This window comes from Manacus candei, unplaced genomic scaffold (genome assembly GCF_025592945.1).
Source record: "Manacus candei isolate 608988 ecotype Guabito, Panama unplaced genomic scaffold, ASM2559294v1 h1tg000081l, whole genome shotgun sequence".
In the NCBI taxonomy this organism is placed as follows: Eukaryota; Metazoa; Chordata; class Aves; order Passeriformes; family Pipridae; genus Manacus; species Manacus candei.
This window is the reverse complement of record NW_026138129.1, coordinates 3,783,951-3,800,300: the sequence shown is the minus strand read 5'-3', so window position 1 is coordinate 3,800,300 and position 16,350 is coordinate 3,783,951. Positions and strand designations below refer to the sequence as shown.

Here is a 16,350-nt window from a genome sequence, read left to right as displayed (position 1 = left end):
TCACTATCATATAATGATATCTCAATGTATTTTCTGTATCACATTGCAATAAGATATTTTCAGTGAGTTTTCTTATTGTACGAGTAGTAAAGCCACAGTTATTTCTCTATGGAAATCTTTCATGGGTCAGGGTAGATAGGAAATACAGAATGGAGCTAAGCAGAATCAGTTATAAACTAAGGCAGTCCAAATGTAACTTTGAATTCGGGGGGGTTTTTTGCAATGGCAAGAAAAAGTTTTTTTGGCTTTTCAAAACCAATTTCAAGTAATTCTATCTTTCAGATTTATGTTAAGTTTCACAAATGCTTATCACAGAATCACAGAACTGTTAGGGTTGGAAGGGACCTCTGGATATCATCTAGTCCAACCCCCCTGCCAAGGCAGGGCCACATTATGGACACCTTAATGTTTGCAATCATCATTAACATATGTCCTTGCTTTCCAGTTTTACTGTTTTCAAACCAACAGCCGAAAATTAACTAGGAGTGAGCTTTATCTGTTATTCACTGACATAATACATGACAAAATACCCATCTTCCTACTGAACTGAAAAGGAAGACTGCTGTAGGCAGGAGGGAAAAACATAATACCTCGCCTCTTCCACAAACATTGTTTAAAACGCTAACATTGCTCAACATGCAGCATTTGACCCACCTTACATAAAAGCATAACAAATTGCAGAAGAAGATGTAAAGGACAGAACAAACAAAAACATCAAAGCCCACACATCTAAATAGAAGTTTGATAAAAAAAAGAAAAAAGAAAGTAAGTTTGATTCATACTCATTCAGTCCCAGGATAGGAAGTCTCCAAAACACTGGCTCATGGGACCTCAGATCATCAATCTGAGCTCCATGTTGGAGGAAATCTTGACTACAGCAAACACAATTGAGAACAACAACAACAAAAAAGTTTGAATGAGAAGTGAATAAGCAGGGTGTCCAGAAGGAGTACTTTTTCTTACATAGTCAATGTACCTTGACTACACAAGAAAGAACCAGAAAGAACCCCTCACACAGTCTATATAACAATAGACTAAAACTTCAAAAGCAGCAATATTGGCAGATTGCACTGTAAGTCATTTGGAAACATAGCAGCAGGTTGTAGCACCTTGTGCAGCTCAAAATCAGCAGTCCACATTCCAGGATGAAAGGTTGGAAATTAATTAGCACACTCTGATAAAATCAAATCACATGGATGTAAATTACTGTTACAATGAAAAATGATCAAAGATTAATTAGTATAAATATAAATGAACGTCACAGGCTTTTTTCTGACTCATGCAGGAAGCTTCTAGACTAACATAGCCGAATAAGTTGTGTCTCTAAACATCATTATCCTCAAGAAAATGGAAGTAGTCCCTTCCAAAACAGTATAAAGTTACAGAACTATAAGGATTACTGAGTTATAGGGACATTAAAAAACATATTTCAGACTCCTCTCTGTAGTGTAATGAAGTCAGGACGTGACACAGAATTCTTCAACAAGACCTCACATGCTCTCTCTGGTATGCACCTTTTAAAAAAGACATTGGCATGCTGACATTTCAAAAAGGATCAAGAGAAGCTACCACAAAGAGATTTCAAACTGGGCAATGGCAAAACAAGGCTCCAAAGCAAACCTCATCCTTGTCTCATTTTAGGAAAGGTTATTTCTCTCTCAAATACTCTTTTTTCTAAACTCTAATGCAACTTGTCTCATGTAAGCAGCACTAGAAACCCCAGTGTTGACTAACAGTCTCCAGTACAGTGCAACGTTAAACCTGCGGATACTGTGAACTAGTGAATATCCTGCAGGATATGTTCTCTGCTGCTAGAAAAATTCAATTTTTAATTTTAACTATAAATACACAATACATCACAGTAAATTACCTTACAATGGAAATAGCATGTTCCTAATGCAGTGAAAGAATGGAACATATGAAAGTTTCCATAAATGTGAACAAAGTGAACTCTCTCTCCAGTTCTGTATTTCATTTATTTATTGATAGCAATTTTTTCAATATTTTCTATACCCCACAGGGGCCTTGGAAAGTCAATTCGTCTTTATAATAGAAAAATAACACTTCTGAGAGATTTGAATTATGTCAGGAGATAAGTAATTCACAGAATGCTTTATGACTGACACATATATACAACCAGAGACACAAGGAGATTAAATCCTGTGGCTACTTGAGGCATGAACCCATTCTGTGCCAATCTTCCTCCATTTGTTTCTGGAGACTGACGCCATGCAGTGCTCTCCTTCAGGGAAACAGGAGAGAGCTTTCATTTGCATTCACTTAAACAGATGAGATCAACAATGAATTCCATTGCAAATGGACACTTCTGGTGATCCTGCTTTTTTTACCTCTACAGTGATAAAGGATGGCATTTACAGAATGGTCCTCTGAAAAGCAAGTGCAAAATCAATGCAGGAATATAGTGTAGGAACTAATACTGTTATGTGCTACTGCATCCAGTTTCTCCAGTCTTCTGAAATCAGAATTAGAACTCGTAGCTCTAATTCATAATAAGGCTAAATGCCTACTTGGCTGAATAGTATTTATTTGACCAGCATTTCTGGTTGAAAATATACCCCACCAAATCAATGGTTACCGGTTCACCTACCCAAATCTTGTTTCCAGTAATGTATTTAGAATTGCAAGCACTTCTGCACTACATAATTTTTCAATTGCCTTGTTGGATTATAGGATAACATTTCCAGTATCTGCCTTCAATAAAAATGGTAATAAATATTGAGTAGGTTGAGCAAGTTTAATATTTTGTTTCAATTTATTGTTGCAGGTAATGCATTCACCGCATAGCTCAAGTCAGGTAAATGAGCTGAAGTATTTCCTAAATTGGTTTCCCAGACAATAGACTTGCATGGATTACTGCTCTTCAGTTTGGATTTTTTTTTAATTTTTTTTTTAAATGTACTGAAAAAATTTCTAGTCTTTTTAACTTTTAAAAAATATTAACATTTTGTGACGTAGAAGTCTTTAATCTTATCTGATGGCAGTCTTAAAGAATCACTTGATTCTGATGACCCACTAAGTGGTTCTACCACTGAAGGTAAATTTCTGTAATGCAATCACATCTCTTTTGAAGGTGATAACATGTTCTTCTCTGCTACTTTAGGTGTCAAACCTTGAATGCAGTTCTTTATATTGTCCACAAATAGCCTTACATCACAAATTATATTAACATACTGAAAATTTCCTATTCCCTCATTTATTGTTCTGGGTTTTTTTAAAAATATGGGCTTACCAGTGGTTGCTGTCAATTCATACGCTTTTGCAATTCAATTCCTTGTGTTTCCTTGCTCTTGCAGTTATCTATAATATATCTCAACCTTCACTTTATCTCTTGCTTATTTCCTGACTGGTAGGACAACCTCAGATACTTCATGAACCCTGCCATATAATCATTTTTTCTTTGGTTGCTCATCTAATCTCCTCACATTTAGTACATGCCATATAATTAAGCATAATTCTCTCTGTCAAACCCTTCAGATCTACCTGAAAACTTTTTATCTGAAATTCCAACAATACTTCAAGACTTCTGATTCTCGGTCTCGAAATGTCTAGATCAGCATGGCATATAAAATTTTTTTTAGAAAACTAACACAAGTTTCAACTACTACTTGGTGACCAGAACAAAAATTACACCAATATTACAAAGCTGAGCATCTTAGCACATTCAGAAGAAAGGCACTAGAGTTTTCACTATTCATAAAGAAGAAGGGAACACTTTTATAAATAATAAGGTTTCCAATGGTCATTTTAATTTATTTACTGTCATTTATGGTCATTGAAACATTTTTGCCATAAAATTCTGACAGTAGAAACATTAAGATGCTTTAAAATTGGATTGATTCTTCCTTTCCTGAAGCTCTGACACGTTAAATTACATGTGCTTAAACTGTAGTAATAAACACACTGCTGTAAGATAAACAGTAAATAAAGACCCCAAGTCACTACCTAGGGTAATGAAAATAAGGCAGGAATAAAGGTTATGTGATATTGGTTAAAGAGGAAAGCAGCTACTATTGTCTTTATTTAAACACACTCGCACACATTTATTTGTTTTGTACGCACAGTTTGCTGCATATCTGAAAGATAAAAATGAACAGTTTGCTATGTTAAAGATGGCAAGGTAATACAGTAAAAATATTTTTATAGGGTAATGTGAGATGAGCTATATAAGAAAAAAATCATGAAGTCAGAGCTCCGGTATATCACACATACCAAATATACGACAATAAAACTTTTATATGTTTCCATCATAATGTTTTATGTCAAATAGTTAATAGGGGAAAACTGTATTAGAAATGTTTTTGAAGTTTAAAAATGTTTCATTATTTGTATCTATTTTTGTATTTATTCTACCATAAAACTAGCAACTGGGTTTTTTTCAGTCTCTTCATGAGAAGTGTAACCAAAAAAATTGCCAACATTTACACATCTTTTCAAAATTACCTAAAATAATTACCTAAAAGTTACCTTTTATACATTGTCACACATATATAGACAAACTGATAAAAAGACATGCATGAAGTCCAATATCTCACAAGAGGATCTGGCTGTTCTCATGCCAGGAACACAGCTGTCTGAGATGAGATAGATTTCCCACAAGGCCTCCTCCACTACCTCTAGCTACTCCACTGTCCTGTAGCTCTACAGCCTCCTGCAGATTTGTCAGCTTCTTAGTTAGACACAAGGAGATCAGCAAACAAGGAGGTCAACAGATAGCACAGAAGCACATCACCCAGTAAGAGACAGAAATCATAGGCAGAAGGAAATGTTCACTCTTTGGCAGGTAGAGCAGATCTGCAAGGCACCTTAGTTTTGTCATTCTCTCCCCCCATTATTTCTTGGGCTGGGAAAGGGAAAGATTAGAAAGAACTATTAGTTTCCTCAGTTAGTTTAACACTACAATGCACAACAGATATTGGATGGGAACAGGATTTCAAAGAACTGGAATTGACTGGAAAAAGCAGGAAACGTGGCTTGAACTGTGGGAAACTAATAATAAGAAAAGCAGTACAAGTGAAGAAAACACTGATCAATTCATTCAGGAACAGCACTGAAAACAGGACTCAGCAGAAAGGGGAATCACATCCGTACCTCTGTGGATGGGAGGTATATAATTTTGCACTGGCTAAGAAGCTTCCCCAGGACAGTAAGGACTGTGTATGTGCAAGAGAAAAGGGAGAGAGAAGGAGAAGGAGACAATAAGTGAGAGGCAAAATGAGCATGAGAGAATGAGAGGGAGAATAGTGGCTCATGGAAAGTCAATGGCTTCATTTTCACTAAATCAATGGAGCCAACGTTTTACGTGGAAAAATGAAATAACAACCTGCTCTGTATATGAGGAAAGTGATTCATTTGTGGAACAGGTACTTTCGCTGCTTTATTTAGTCTAAATGAGGAGAGCAAATTGTATTGCTCCATTGTTCTCTTTATTACTGATTTTTTTTTTTAAACACTTTACATTCATTTCTCCAACGGGCTTTTAGAGTTCATAAGAAAGCTTCTAGGAATTGTAAATTCATCGAGGATTGCTCCAAGGATACATAAGAAATTATATAACTACTTTTGCTTCAACTTCTTTCCCTTTAAGCCTGTATTGGTGTTAGGCCTTCGCTGTCATAGTGCAACAACTGTGTTCTTTTAATTTATTCTCCCCATCTCTCCATCCCCTCCCCCATCAAAACTATGCCTTACAGGGATAATTCTGCCTCTCCAGGAGTAACGAGTATTTTCACTTATGATGAAAACCGAAACCAGATATGAAGTGCCTAAGTTTCCCTCCCATATTTTCAACTACAATGAGTGAGAAAGCTTGTAAAACAAAAATAAAAGAAGAAACCCCAGAACAGTTTATTAAATATCTGTTTGACCTTGATAATTACCAATATAAACATATTACAGATGCGATTTCAGACAATCAGAGTTGTAAGTAAGTAGATTTACGTAAGTAAAAATAAGACTAAAGCAAAGAAATTATTCCAAGGAACTTCATTCCACCTTTTTATTGAGGAGGTATATCTGGTATGCTATTTGCTATTTAAAATATATTTCCAACACTGAAGTTTACAGTTTTATTATCCTGACACAACATTCTCAATGTTAAAAATAACCCCCAGATGCTCTGTCCCAATTTCCCATTTCTTAATCCAGTATCTTCAGTATGTATAGTGTGAATTAAATCCTAATATTTTAGTTATGAATTAGGAAATACAAAGTGTCTATGGATCCTTCCTTATAAATGTACTCTACCAGAAGAGTAAATACTATATTTTTCTTTTGAAGAAAAAGAAGGAAGAAGGCAGGAAATGTCCCTACTACCCCTGACCTTCTGCTTATTCAATGATAGTTTTTGGTAACAGTGTTCAGTAGGCTAAACACTTTTTCACCAAAGCAATTTAGAAAGGTGACGAATGAAAGATGTTGACTGACCTTTCTCCTACTGTCACTATTTACAGATTCATAAAAGTTAGTACTGACTGCCACCACTTGAACAACTGCAGCTTTTTAAAGGTTTTTCTTCTTGCACATTTTCTCTCCTGCAACCTAAAGAAGGATCCAAATCATAAAATGGACAAAATTGTAAACACATGAATTGGGTTATACTCATGATCAGGGAGAATGATTTAAAAAGTGCCTGCCTAATGCAAGCATGTAGATAGAAAACAACAGCCCATCTAATATTAGTGCAATTTTCAAGATAATTCCATTCTGAAACACTATGTATGTCTTGAGAAGAACTTGAGTGGTTTGCCAGAGGAGTTTCTTATCAACTTACCGTAAACTTTGTAAAATTCACTTAATGACCTCAATGTAGGGAATTTTAACTGCTTAAGAGAAATGAAGTTTAAAAAAAAAATCATCTGCTACCTGAACATATTCTCACATATAAGAAATTAATAACAGCCATAGAGGGAATAGAAACTCATAAGACTCCCAACTTACTGAAACTGTTAGCAAAGGGGAAAACAAAAGAAACTCATATTTAGAAATTAGGAAATTAATCTAAAAGGGCAGTACAGGTCATTCAGAAATATTATGAGTCAGTAAGATTCCTCTAAGAATATTGGCACCAGAAACCCTATGCCAGGGAACCATGAACCAGACTGAGCAGACAAGACAGAACTCATCTAGATGCCAAAACCCATATATATAGAGAAATTAAATACAAATCTGTACAGACTGCACACTGCAGAAAATTTGCCACACTTCCTCCTCAATCATTAGCTGGCCAACTAAAACACACTAAGAAATGTCAGAAGAACAGAGAAGGAACCAGCAAACTTCAAAGCCATAATAGAATCTGCAGCCCGCTCAAACATGGCCCATTCACATTTTGCAGTTATTAAACTACTTGAAGATAATTTATCCCTCATTTAGCTATAGTTAAATATTTTTTCTAGCATAAAAAAGTGTAGCATAAAAAGAATAGAACAGGAAAGCATTTAAAGTCAGAATGGAAATGTGTTATCAGGCTTGAAGGACAAACCTATTAATGTATTTAGCTCTTGATCTGCCAACATATATCCTTTTCAAGAGATATGGAAAATCTGTAGACCTGAGCTAGTCCTGACTTAATATAACACTAAATATGGTTACACAGTACTTTCCCCATTTATTATGGGCATATAATACCATGAGGTCCATCACAAGTCTTGAAAAAAAATTTTTCAACAGCTCTCTATTGTCACAGTGAGTCTGCAGCCATCAAAAGAAAGAAGAGTGGGAGGCACTGTTAGCCTCTCATTTAGCCAAGTCCACATTAGTTGGCACCACAGATGTGGCATCTCTAGATTCCTCTGTTACTATAATATATCTAAGAATTATTCAGTTAGCTTTTCCTATTTTGAAGAAGTATAAAACACATCTCTTGCAGCTTTAAAAAGAAGAAAGGATCCACAGGTCGATCAAATATTGACCAAAAATACTGATTTACACGCACACAAATAAAATCATTTTCTCTCTTTGGATTTCACATGCGATGATTGATTCAGTCAGCATGTCTGTAAGCAAATCTCTACAAATAGCATTTAAGTATGCAAATGTTGGCTCAACTATATTCCGTAACCCACAAAACTGCTGAACATCAAAGTTGTTCCTGTGAGTGATTTGGTATCCCGTATATAAAACTGTAGATTGTAACACGAGGCAGTACTCGTGTTTGTCAAAAGACCCAATCCAATCTTAGTGCTCAGTGGTTTATAACTAAACATCGGGGGTTTTCTGCTGGTTAGGGACACATTTTGCACTGTGTCACCTGGTTTCTTCTTTGAACCTTCAGTAAAATGAACCAGGGAAATATAAGAACTGCTGGAAGCTCTGCTGTACTGAGCTGTGCTTAGAGTAAGAAAGTCGCCACACATTTAAGTACACAAGGTCCTTCTTTGATGAAATGCAATGTGGCATTGTTCAAATACCTCTTCCTGCTAAAAAACAGCACCATTGCTCCTTACCACTTCTCTTCCTTTCTCCGTATAGATGATTATCTATGCTGCTACTCCAATTGTGCCATTCCTTTTTACTCATTTTCAGTTAAGCTTGTGAGCTCACTAATCAGTGTTCAACAGTAGGTTCTAGTCATGTTTGTTTGTTTCTTGAACGTATGTATAAATTATTTTAGGCAAGCACCTATATGGATAGATGCAGTTACATGCAAATTCACGTGAAACCTATGCTCCAAACCTTGAGCCTATGCTCAGTCAAATTCCAGCTAACATTGACTCAGAAGCTGTCTCAGTGGAGCACTGCCCTAAAGTTAACAAGTCCTTGCACTAATCATGTTTAGTCTTTCTCTGTTTTAAAGAACAGTTTTTTCTAGATTTACTTCATAGAGGACACACTGTAATGGTACAAGACTGGGAAATAGAAGACTTAATTCTATCCCTGTTTTGCTACTGACTATGGACAAACTAAGCTACTTATTCCCACCACATCATTTGTCTGCTTTACTCATTTACACTGTAAGCTCTGCAGGGCAGGGAATCTCTCTTGCAAACTGTTTGCGAAGAGCTTCCTCCACAAAGGGATTTTGAGTTCTTCAAGAAATGGGAAGTCTGTACTAATGTAACACTGCTGCTATCACCAGTAGTAAATTTCAAATTGTTTGCACTGAGTAAAACTGTGTAATAATATATATTACCTACTTGGCTTTCAGAAGCTTTGCTAACTAATTTTGCCGTTCTTGGAGGCAATGACAATTTTGTAAGCAGTCACCCCCTGTTAGGACACTTCAATGTTCCTGATAGGCAGATACCTCCTGTTTATTCTGTTGGTGACTCTGTTATGGTTCTGTTCTACTTTCACTATTATTGCCCCAAGAAGATCTTACCACTATTCTCCCATACTAATGACAGCCTTCTGAAAGGATTTCTATTTTTTGGTCTATATTAATGAATTACTTCCACTAATTCCAAAGTGAACTGTAATCAGTAGGGAGCTCTTCATCACTGAAATGTTTAGCACCCTTAAAATTACACCATTTGCTACACTTTTAGGAAGCAGCTTATTGCTCTAATTCCTTCTTATGAGATTCAAATTTGCAGGTTCCATTCTTCATCCAGTCATTACCAATATTTCCTTAACATGGCTCTAATTTTATGATGTGTGCCTTAGTCATTAGCTCAGATACTGTGCACAGTTGAATCGGTGTCTAATCTTCCTCTCTTTTTTCAAGGACAAAATACTTATCTGCAGTACCAAATTAAATGTCTTCCCACATATTTCACTTCTATCCTTCCTACAATATTTTATTGTTGTTCTTGATATCAAATTACTTTTTTTAAGATCTCAGCTTGGCACTTTTTTTCTTATAATAATTTCTCTTTAATTTCTGTCCATTCCAAAGTTTAATTTCTTTTTCACAAGTTTCAGCTACCAGGAAAACAAACACAGCTTTCACATTCTTAGTTATGTTTTGTATCAGCTATCTGAGATACTGAAGTAGCTGTCAAGCCAAATCTAGTTGTTGTGTGAGCTGTGAAACCAGTAAAGTTTGCTATCCTGGAGTATTTCCTATATCCCTGCCCCATACTTATGCAATTATTGCAGCTTTTCCCAGGTCCTCTATAATCTCATTATCTGTAATACCACCAGTTCTCCTTCCTGACCTCTAGTCTTCCACAGTATTTTGGGTAAAAAAAGTTCAAAAGTAATTTAAGAAAAACAGAAGTACAAAATAGTCCTAATAGAAAGTCTATGTTATCATATAACAAAATAAAGCATCAGTTGAGTACAAACTAATATTATATTTTTCTTGTTCTGATGCAAATCCATAGGTCTAGAAAACAAGTTAATTTGCTCATATGTGATATTAACTCTGAAATTATAGATGCGACATAAATGCCAGCAGTTAGTATTTCACTAGTACCCAAGCTTTATTAGCATTCAGCTTCTTATGCAAAAAAAACAAATAGCCTACCATAGGAACCCAAACACCTCAAATATTCAGCTCATCTGTTTGTGCTGACAAATTTCAAAAATAAATTTACATACACTAATATACGACAGAAAAAAATGCAAACATGGAAGCAAAGTAGAATACACCTAATCAAATATCAAGAATAAGAATGTAGTTGATACACTGCCAATGATATTAACCATTGTAATATTTAAGAAACCTAAACACAGAAGTATGGATTATACCACCTGAAACAGCTTTTGAACTTCCTATCTGCTTTAGAAGGCAAGAGTCAAAGCAATAATGTCTACATCCAGTTTACTAAATAACAGAAAGTCTTGACTACACATGGTAATTCTGACATTCCAATGAAATTAAGCAATCAGCAGCTCTGTATATCTGGAACACAATTTTTAATTTACCCTGGCTACAGACCGTATGTTGTAGCCCACAACAAACATGGCTGCAAGTGTCAAACTGGGTTGAAAATCTGTTTTTCATGCTGATATAAAATGGTAGTAATACCAACATCTACAGCTTCCCAGGAAAAGCCAAGTGATTCAGAAGCTTCTGACAGAACAACACAGACACTCAAATCTAGCAACTGGTAACTGACAACTTCTACAATTCACATGATTTTTTTATTTTATTCTTACACTGTCGTATATGTGTTTTCACATATAAGTGAAGCACACTCATGTATATGCCATGAATGCATGCATCAACACTTTCACAGCTGATGCACTGGAGACTGACAATTCACATTTCTATACCTTTGTGTGCTCAAACTCCCTTCACAAAACAATAAATATCCTACCTAAGGAGAAACAGTGATTGGTCATCAATACACCAGTGATTTTCTGTACCCAGGCTTAGCAGCCATTCTAAGTACAGTAATACATCTGAAGTATGAGTGCCAATTAATCTGAATAGTTCTGCCAGTGAGGGATCTCTTATACAATCACCTGCGCTACTACAGATTGCATCTGCAGCTCTTTGATACCACTGCAGGAGGACAGCAATTTCATTAAATCAGTATTTGCACTCAGTTGAAAGGTCAGTAGGTTTCCCCAAGTTCCCCAATTGTCTTAAATGTGTGATCTTATGCTAAACCCTGCCTATGAGAGTGAACTGCCAAATGCACATACAGGATAAACAAAAATATTTATAAAGTAAGTGCGGCTGCACTGGTGGAGATAGCAAAGAGCAAGATGAACCTGTCTTTCACTGCTTACTACTGCTCACCACAGATGAACAGCCCTTTGCATTTACTGAAGAGAACAGTTCCCTAACTTTCAGAAGCTGAATTTAAGACACCTACTTACAGCTGCTCTTCTGTGCTCTCTGCTCCTCTTTCAGCTTTACTCGTTTATGAGTTCAGTGGTTTGGAATACACTTCTGTGGGCTTTCTGATCTGGAACCACCCCTCCAGCAGCACACACCTGTGCAGACACAGCAGCACATGGAGCAGCAGCAGCCCTGTAGCTATCCTCCAGGGGTCACAATTGGGTTACAAATTCTATCAAATGTGATGACTGTGCAGCTTGATTTAGAGCAATTTATTCACATCCTTCTTCATTAAGATTCAAATGGAATAAGTAAGATAGAAATTGAACAGACACAGAAATTGTGCATGGTTTGCTTCTGTAGTCAGTAAACATTTATTCACTAGGCACAGCTCTCTCTCGTGCTCTCTCTCTCATATTCTCTCTCTTTCCCTACCCTTCCTGCTTGCTGTTTTAATGCATAATTAAGAAGGTCAGAATTAATGAAGCAGTGTGGAGTAAAGTTCAAGGAATCCCCAGGCACTATTTATTCTATTAGATCTCAGGCATGAACATCAGATTGGCAGCATTAGAGGCAGAGGCAGTGTAGCTGGCAGCAGTCCAGGAGAGAAGCTACCAAGGGATTCTTACCTGCAGTGTCAAGTCATTGCTGAGCTCCCTCCCTGCAAAAATCACCCGCAGCTGGTCGGCTGGAACTCCCTGTCGCTGGGCAACTGCCTCCTTCAGCTGGAGGATGCTGGCATCCGAACCAACCTCCACCGGGAAGCCATGGCTGGAGTTGAACCTGACAAACACTGAACAAGAGCAAAAGAGCTTTTTAAGTGAGAATTTCTCATGATGTGTTTGTACTAGAGTGACTACAAGAGGCTTACTTTTCAATTTCAGGAAGCATGTACTATTTTCAGAGAAAAGCTATTAATACTCCCTCGTAGCATTTTTAAACTCATCACAGAATAGTTAGTGATCACTAAATAAAAAACATTAGTTTCCCCTTGGCAGTATTAGCAATTACAGAGAACATTTAGAATCAGAAGAAATCCCACTAGGTAGCTGCCTAAGTAGCTGCTAACTGGCACAAAAGATTTTCAGTTCAGTCCTAACCTTTGTAGCACACGTGCTTCCTGTGCCACTTGTGCTCCTCCCCAACGCATATATCAAATAAATGTAGGAAACTGAGGTATGCTCTAGAGCCAAAATATATTAAATTATACAAGGGAAAACAATTCCTTGTTACAAGGCAAAGCACAGTCATATAAACTGGTTTCCCACTGATATAATTCTACAAAAGTAATGACGGAGAGAAAATCACATAGCAGAAGACATCAGAATCACAGAATTCTGTGTTTGGGAGTGTTGTATTACAGCACGGTCTTTTCAGAGTTCACTAAAATATCTGCAGTACATAATTCCTGTCAGCATCCACCTTCAGTGCAGAAAATCACTACTGCACCAGTCATATCATTTTTAGAGCTGCAGCAACTGGTTTATACATCCAGAGAAGCCCAGCAAACAAACTCATAAGCTTCCTGCCATTCAGCTGGCAGAACTGTTTTTCATAAGGAGTCTGAATGTGCTCACTGAGCCCATGGTCAGGGGAATGACTACAAGAACTATGAAACAGGAAAAAGCCTCATTACATCCATATCAGTCATGGAGATTGTACGAACAGTAGACACGTCCCCAGTGGAACGCTTCGACCAACACCTTCACAGGCAGGAAGCAAAGGAATTAGCAAAACACGATACAAAAACAAAAAACCCATTTATATCAATTAGATAGTGGGTACCTGTCACCTAAACTGCTTGGGTATTGACTGCAACAACCAGTCTTTTAAAGATTTATTTCTGCAGTGTTTTAGCTGAAGATGTTAATCCTTTGCATTTTTGTTGACTGACAGAAGCATAAGCTCAAAAGTATTTATTCAGTTTAAAGAAATAACTATTTTTAAAACTGAAAATTGGAATTCTATGATTTTTCAAACATTTAGTCTGCCTGACAACTCCAAAGGTGTCAGATACTTTAAGAACATTTGACTATGGCTGAGAATGCTGCCACTGTTTTGTTCAGCAGCCAGTGTTGCAGGTATTTGCAATTTTATGTTTTCAGTTCCGATCTGGTTAATCTTTAAGGGATAAGGCCAGATACTAATACAATTTAACACATCATTTTAAGTTTTGCACTTGAAAGCATCCCCTTACTGTACTAAAATACAAGGTAAGATTGCACAGTGCAGTGTCAGGCAGGTGCCCTGCACTGTGTTATGCAGCCTCCTGTAGTACATCTTGGTTTAATTTCTACTTAAAGGTGTTATGGAAATAATTGAAGTGTGCAAGCTGTATATTCAGACTGCTCAGAAAAATCAGCAAAGTTTGAATTTTATTCTGATTATTGTTTGGAGAGCAAAAGAGGATGTATATGGCAAAAAATAGTTACAGCTAATGGGAACTGAACAGTTCCCATCTTTCCAGGAACACTCATAATGCTCCACTGTAAATAACATCATCTGGGCCAATAGCAAAATATACAGTTAAATCAATGGGGGAAATACTTTTTTAATATGCTATGCTCTATCTCACTATGTCAACATATATATATATATAGTTAATACATGTATATAGATTACACTCACATACACACATAAAATGCACACATGTGCATCTCCAAGAGTCCTTCCTAACTAATACATAATCCTCTTTCTCCCTAGTCTTACAAAAGCCAGTGCTATTCATTGTGGAAATGAAAAAAAAACCAAAACCAAAACTCCAACAAAATCAGCAGGTGCATTGACTCTGCAAATCACATCTAAGAGGAAAGTGTTTGATAAAAGAAGCATAAAAAAGCATAATTTAAAGTAATTAAAAAGCAGTACTTGTTTTTAAAGACAGTATAAATCCAACACACTTACTGGAAGCTTAAGTCAAATTTGACATCAAAAATCCCAGCACCTTCTCTCAAATAAATTTATTTTTATTCACTTACAACAGGTATAATTCCCATTGTCTATGAGGTATCAGAAGTTTACTATCACAATTCTTACCACATGCAACCATTGAAATGAGTATGAATGCAACATTTTGTACTCCAGAGCACAGAAGAGCACAGAAGACTGAAGAATGCTAGAAAAATGCCAGAAAAATGCTAGAATGCCGAAATTTGTTTGCTGGAAAGTTCTAACACGCAGATATTTTGCCCCTAAGCACTTTTATTCTATTATATAGTCTGCAATCCACCAACTCTTTTTAATGTAAAAGAACAGAAGAGAACTTTGCTTACTTGCACAGAGCACAAAAAGATTAAATACAAAAAATTCAGTCTGTGGAATAAAACCAGAATTTCATTAATATAGTATTTCAAGCTGTCTTTTTAGGAAAAGTAGATTTCTTTTCTTTTTGCCATTTCACCTCAAAAATTAAATAATATTCTTAGCAACACACGTTATTCAAGAGATCACAGGTGAAGTTATGAAGACATTTGAGACCTCTCTAAAGGGAGGATCTGAAAAGGTTTCGAATTTAAAGTTTCGTCTGCTAGAATTTAAATAAATATTTAAATAAATATTGGCTTAACAAGAGATCAGAGAATTTACCTGAGGCCTAAACTGCTGATGGAAACCCGAAATACATAAACGGAGTTACTCAGATACAAGTACATGGGGCAGGTGTGTAGAGGAGCTGCAGAACTGCAAGTGAAGGCTGGAAGAAAGCTCGGGGGATGTCACCCCTGTCAGGATCTCAACAGGCCACATTTCAGAGCCCTGGATTCAGCAGCCTTTCTTCTTTGGCAAGCCATATGAAAAGTGCCAAAGATTTAATCCCCATTGTTATCCAACAGGTTTTCCGGTTCTGAACGGAGAAGATAAACATAAAATGCTGGAGAAGCTTAGGCCTTGCTTGTGAACAAACTGTGAAGGCACAGTCCTGATATACAGGATCAAAGCAAGTGAACTGTGCCAAGAATGAAAACAAGTTGTAGATGTCTTTACATTGCTACATGCAAAACACAAATTTCCTTTTTAGTTTTGACATAAAATAGCCAACTCGTTTTCTTCCTAAACTAATGAATCACACACAAAAAAAACCCCTATAACACACAACATATAATCTGTGGCAAAAGAATGCACATATTTAAACTTTAAGATCTTATTGCCTAAGATCTAATTCTCCATTCTTCCTATAGACAAAACAAAGAATGTTACCAAAGTTTAACCCAAAGACAGTGTGAAATATGTGAAACTTCTTCTATTTTTAAAAGCCCCTTCCCTACTGAGGTGAGATAAAAAGACCTTTGAAATGTATTTTCCTAAGAATGGGGAAAAAAAAAAGTCTTGTGACAGTGTCTGTGGTGATCAGATCCTTTGACTCAGCACGGGACTTGAGAATACAACTCTTCTTGGGTCAAAAACCTACATCTAGACTATTTCACACTTGAAAGTATCATCCTTTCCTTTTCAGTATTAAATTTGTCTCATAAACCGTGATTAATAATTTATCCAGTACAGCTGACCAATTTAGTACCAATTAAAAACAGGAAAACACACAGAAAGGAGAAGGTAGAAATCCAGAGAACATAAAATTCTTGCCCCTCTGGTAAAGTATTGTGAAACTGTTCTGGAAGTCCCTCTGTTACCACACAACTGGGCATCATCTCTCAAGGCAC

At 36.5% G+C, this 16,350-nt stretch overlaps 1 protein-coding gene across 4 annotated transcripts in view; it reads right to left on the bottom strand.

Annotated features, from left to right (window-relative positions):
- Nucleotides 1–16,350, bottom strand: part of PRKN (parkin RBR E3 ubiquitin protein ligase) — a 706,049-nt gene that overhangs the window by 564,397 nt on the left and 125,302 nt on the right. For 3 of the 4 annotated variants that reach the window (XM_051811267.1, XM_051811264.1, XM_051811266.1), the window contains exon 2: nucleotides 12,325–12,488. In XM_051811267.1, coding sequence (XP_051667227.1) covers nucleotides 12,325–12,488 — 164 coding nt within the window. Of the gene's footprint in view, nucleotides 1–12,324; nucleotides 12,489–12,795; nucleotides 12,962–16,350 lie in introns of those variants that run through there. The other variant, XM_051811265.1, reaches the window with a different exon arrangement.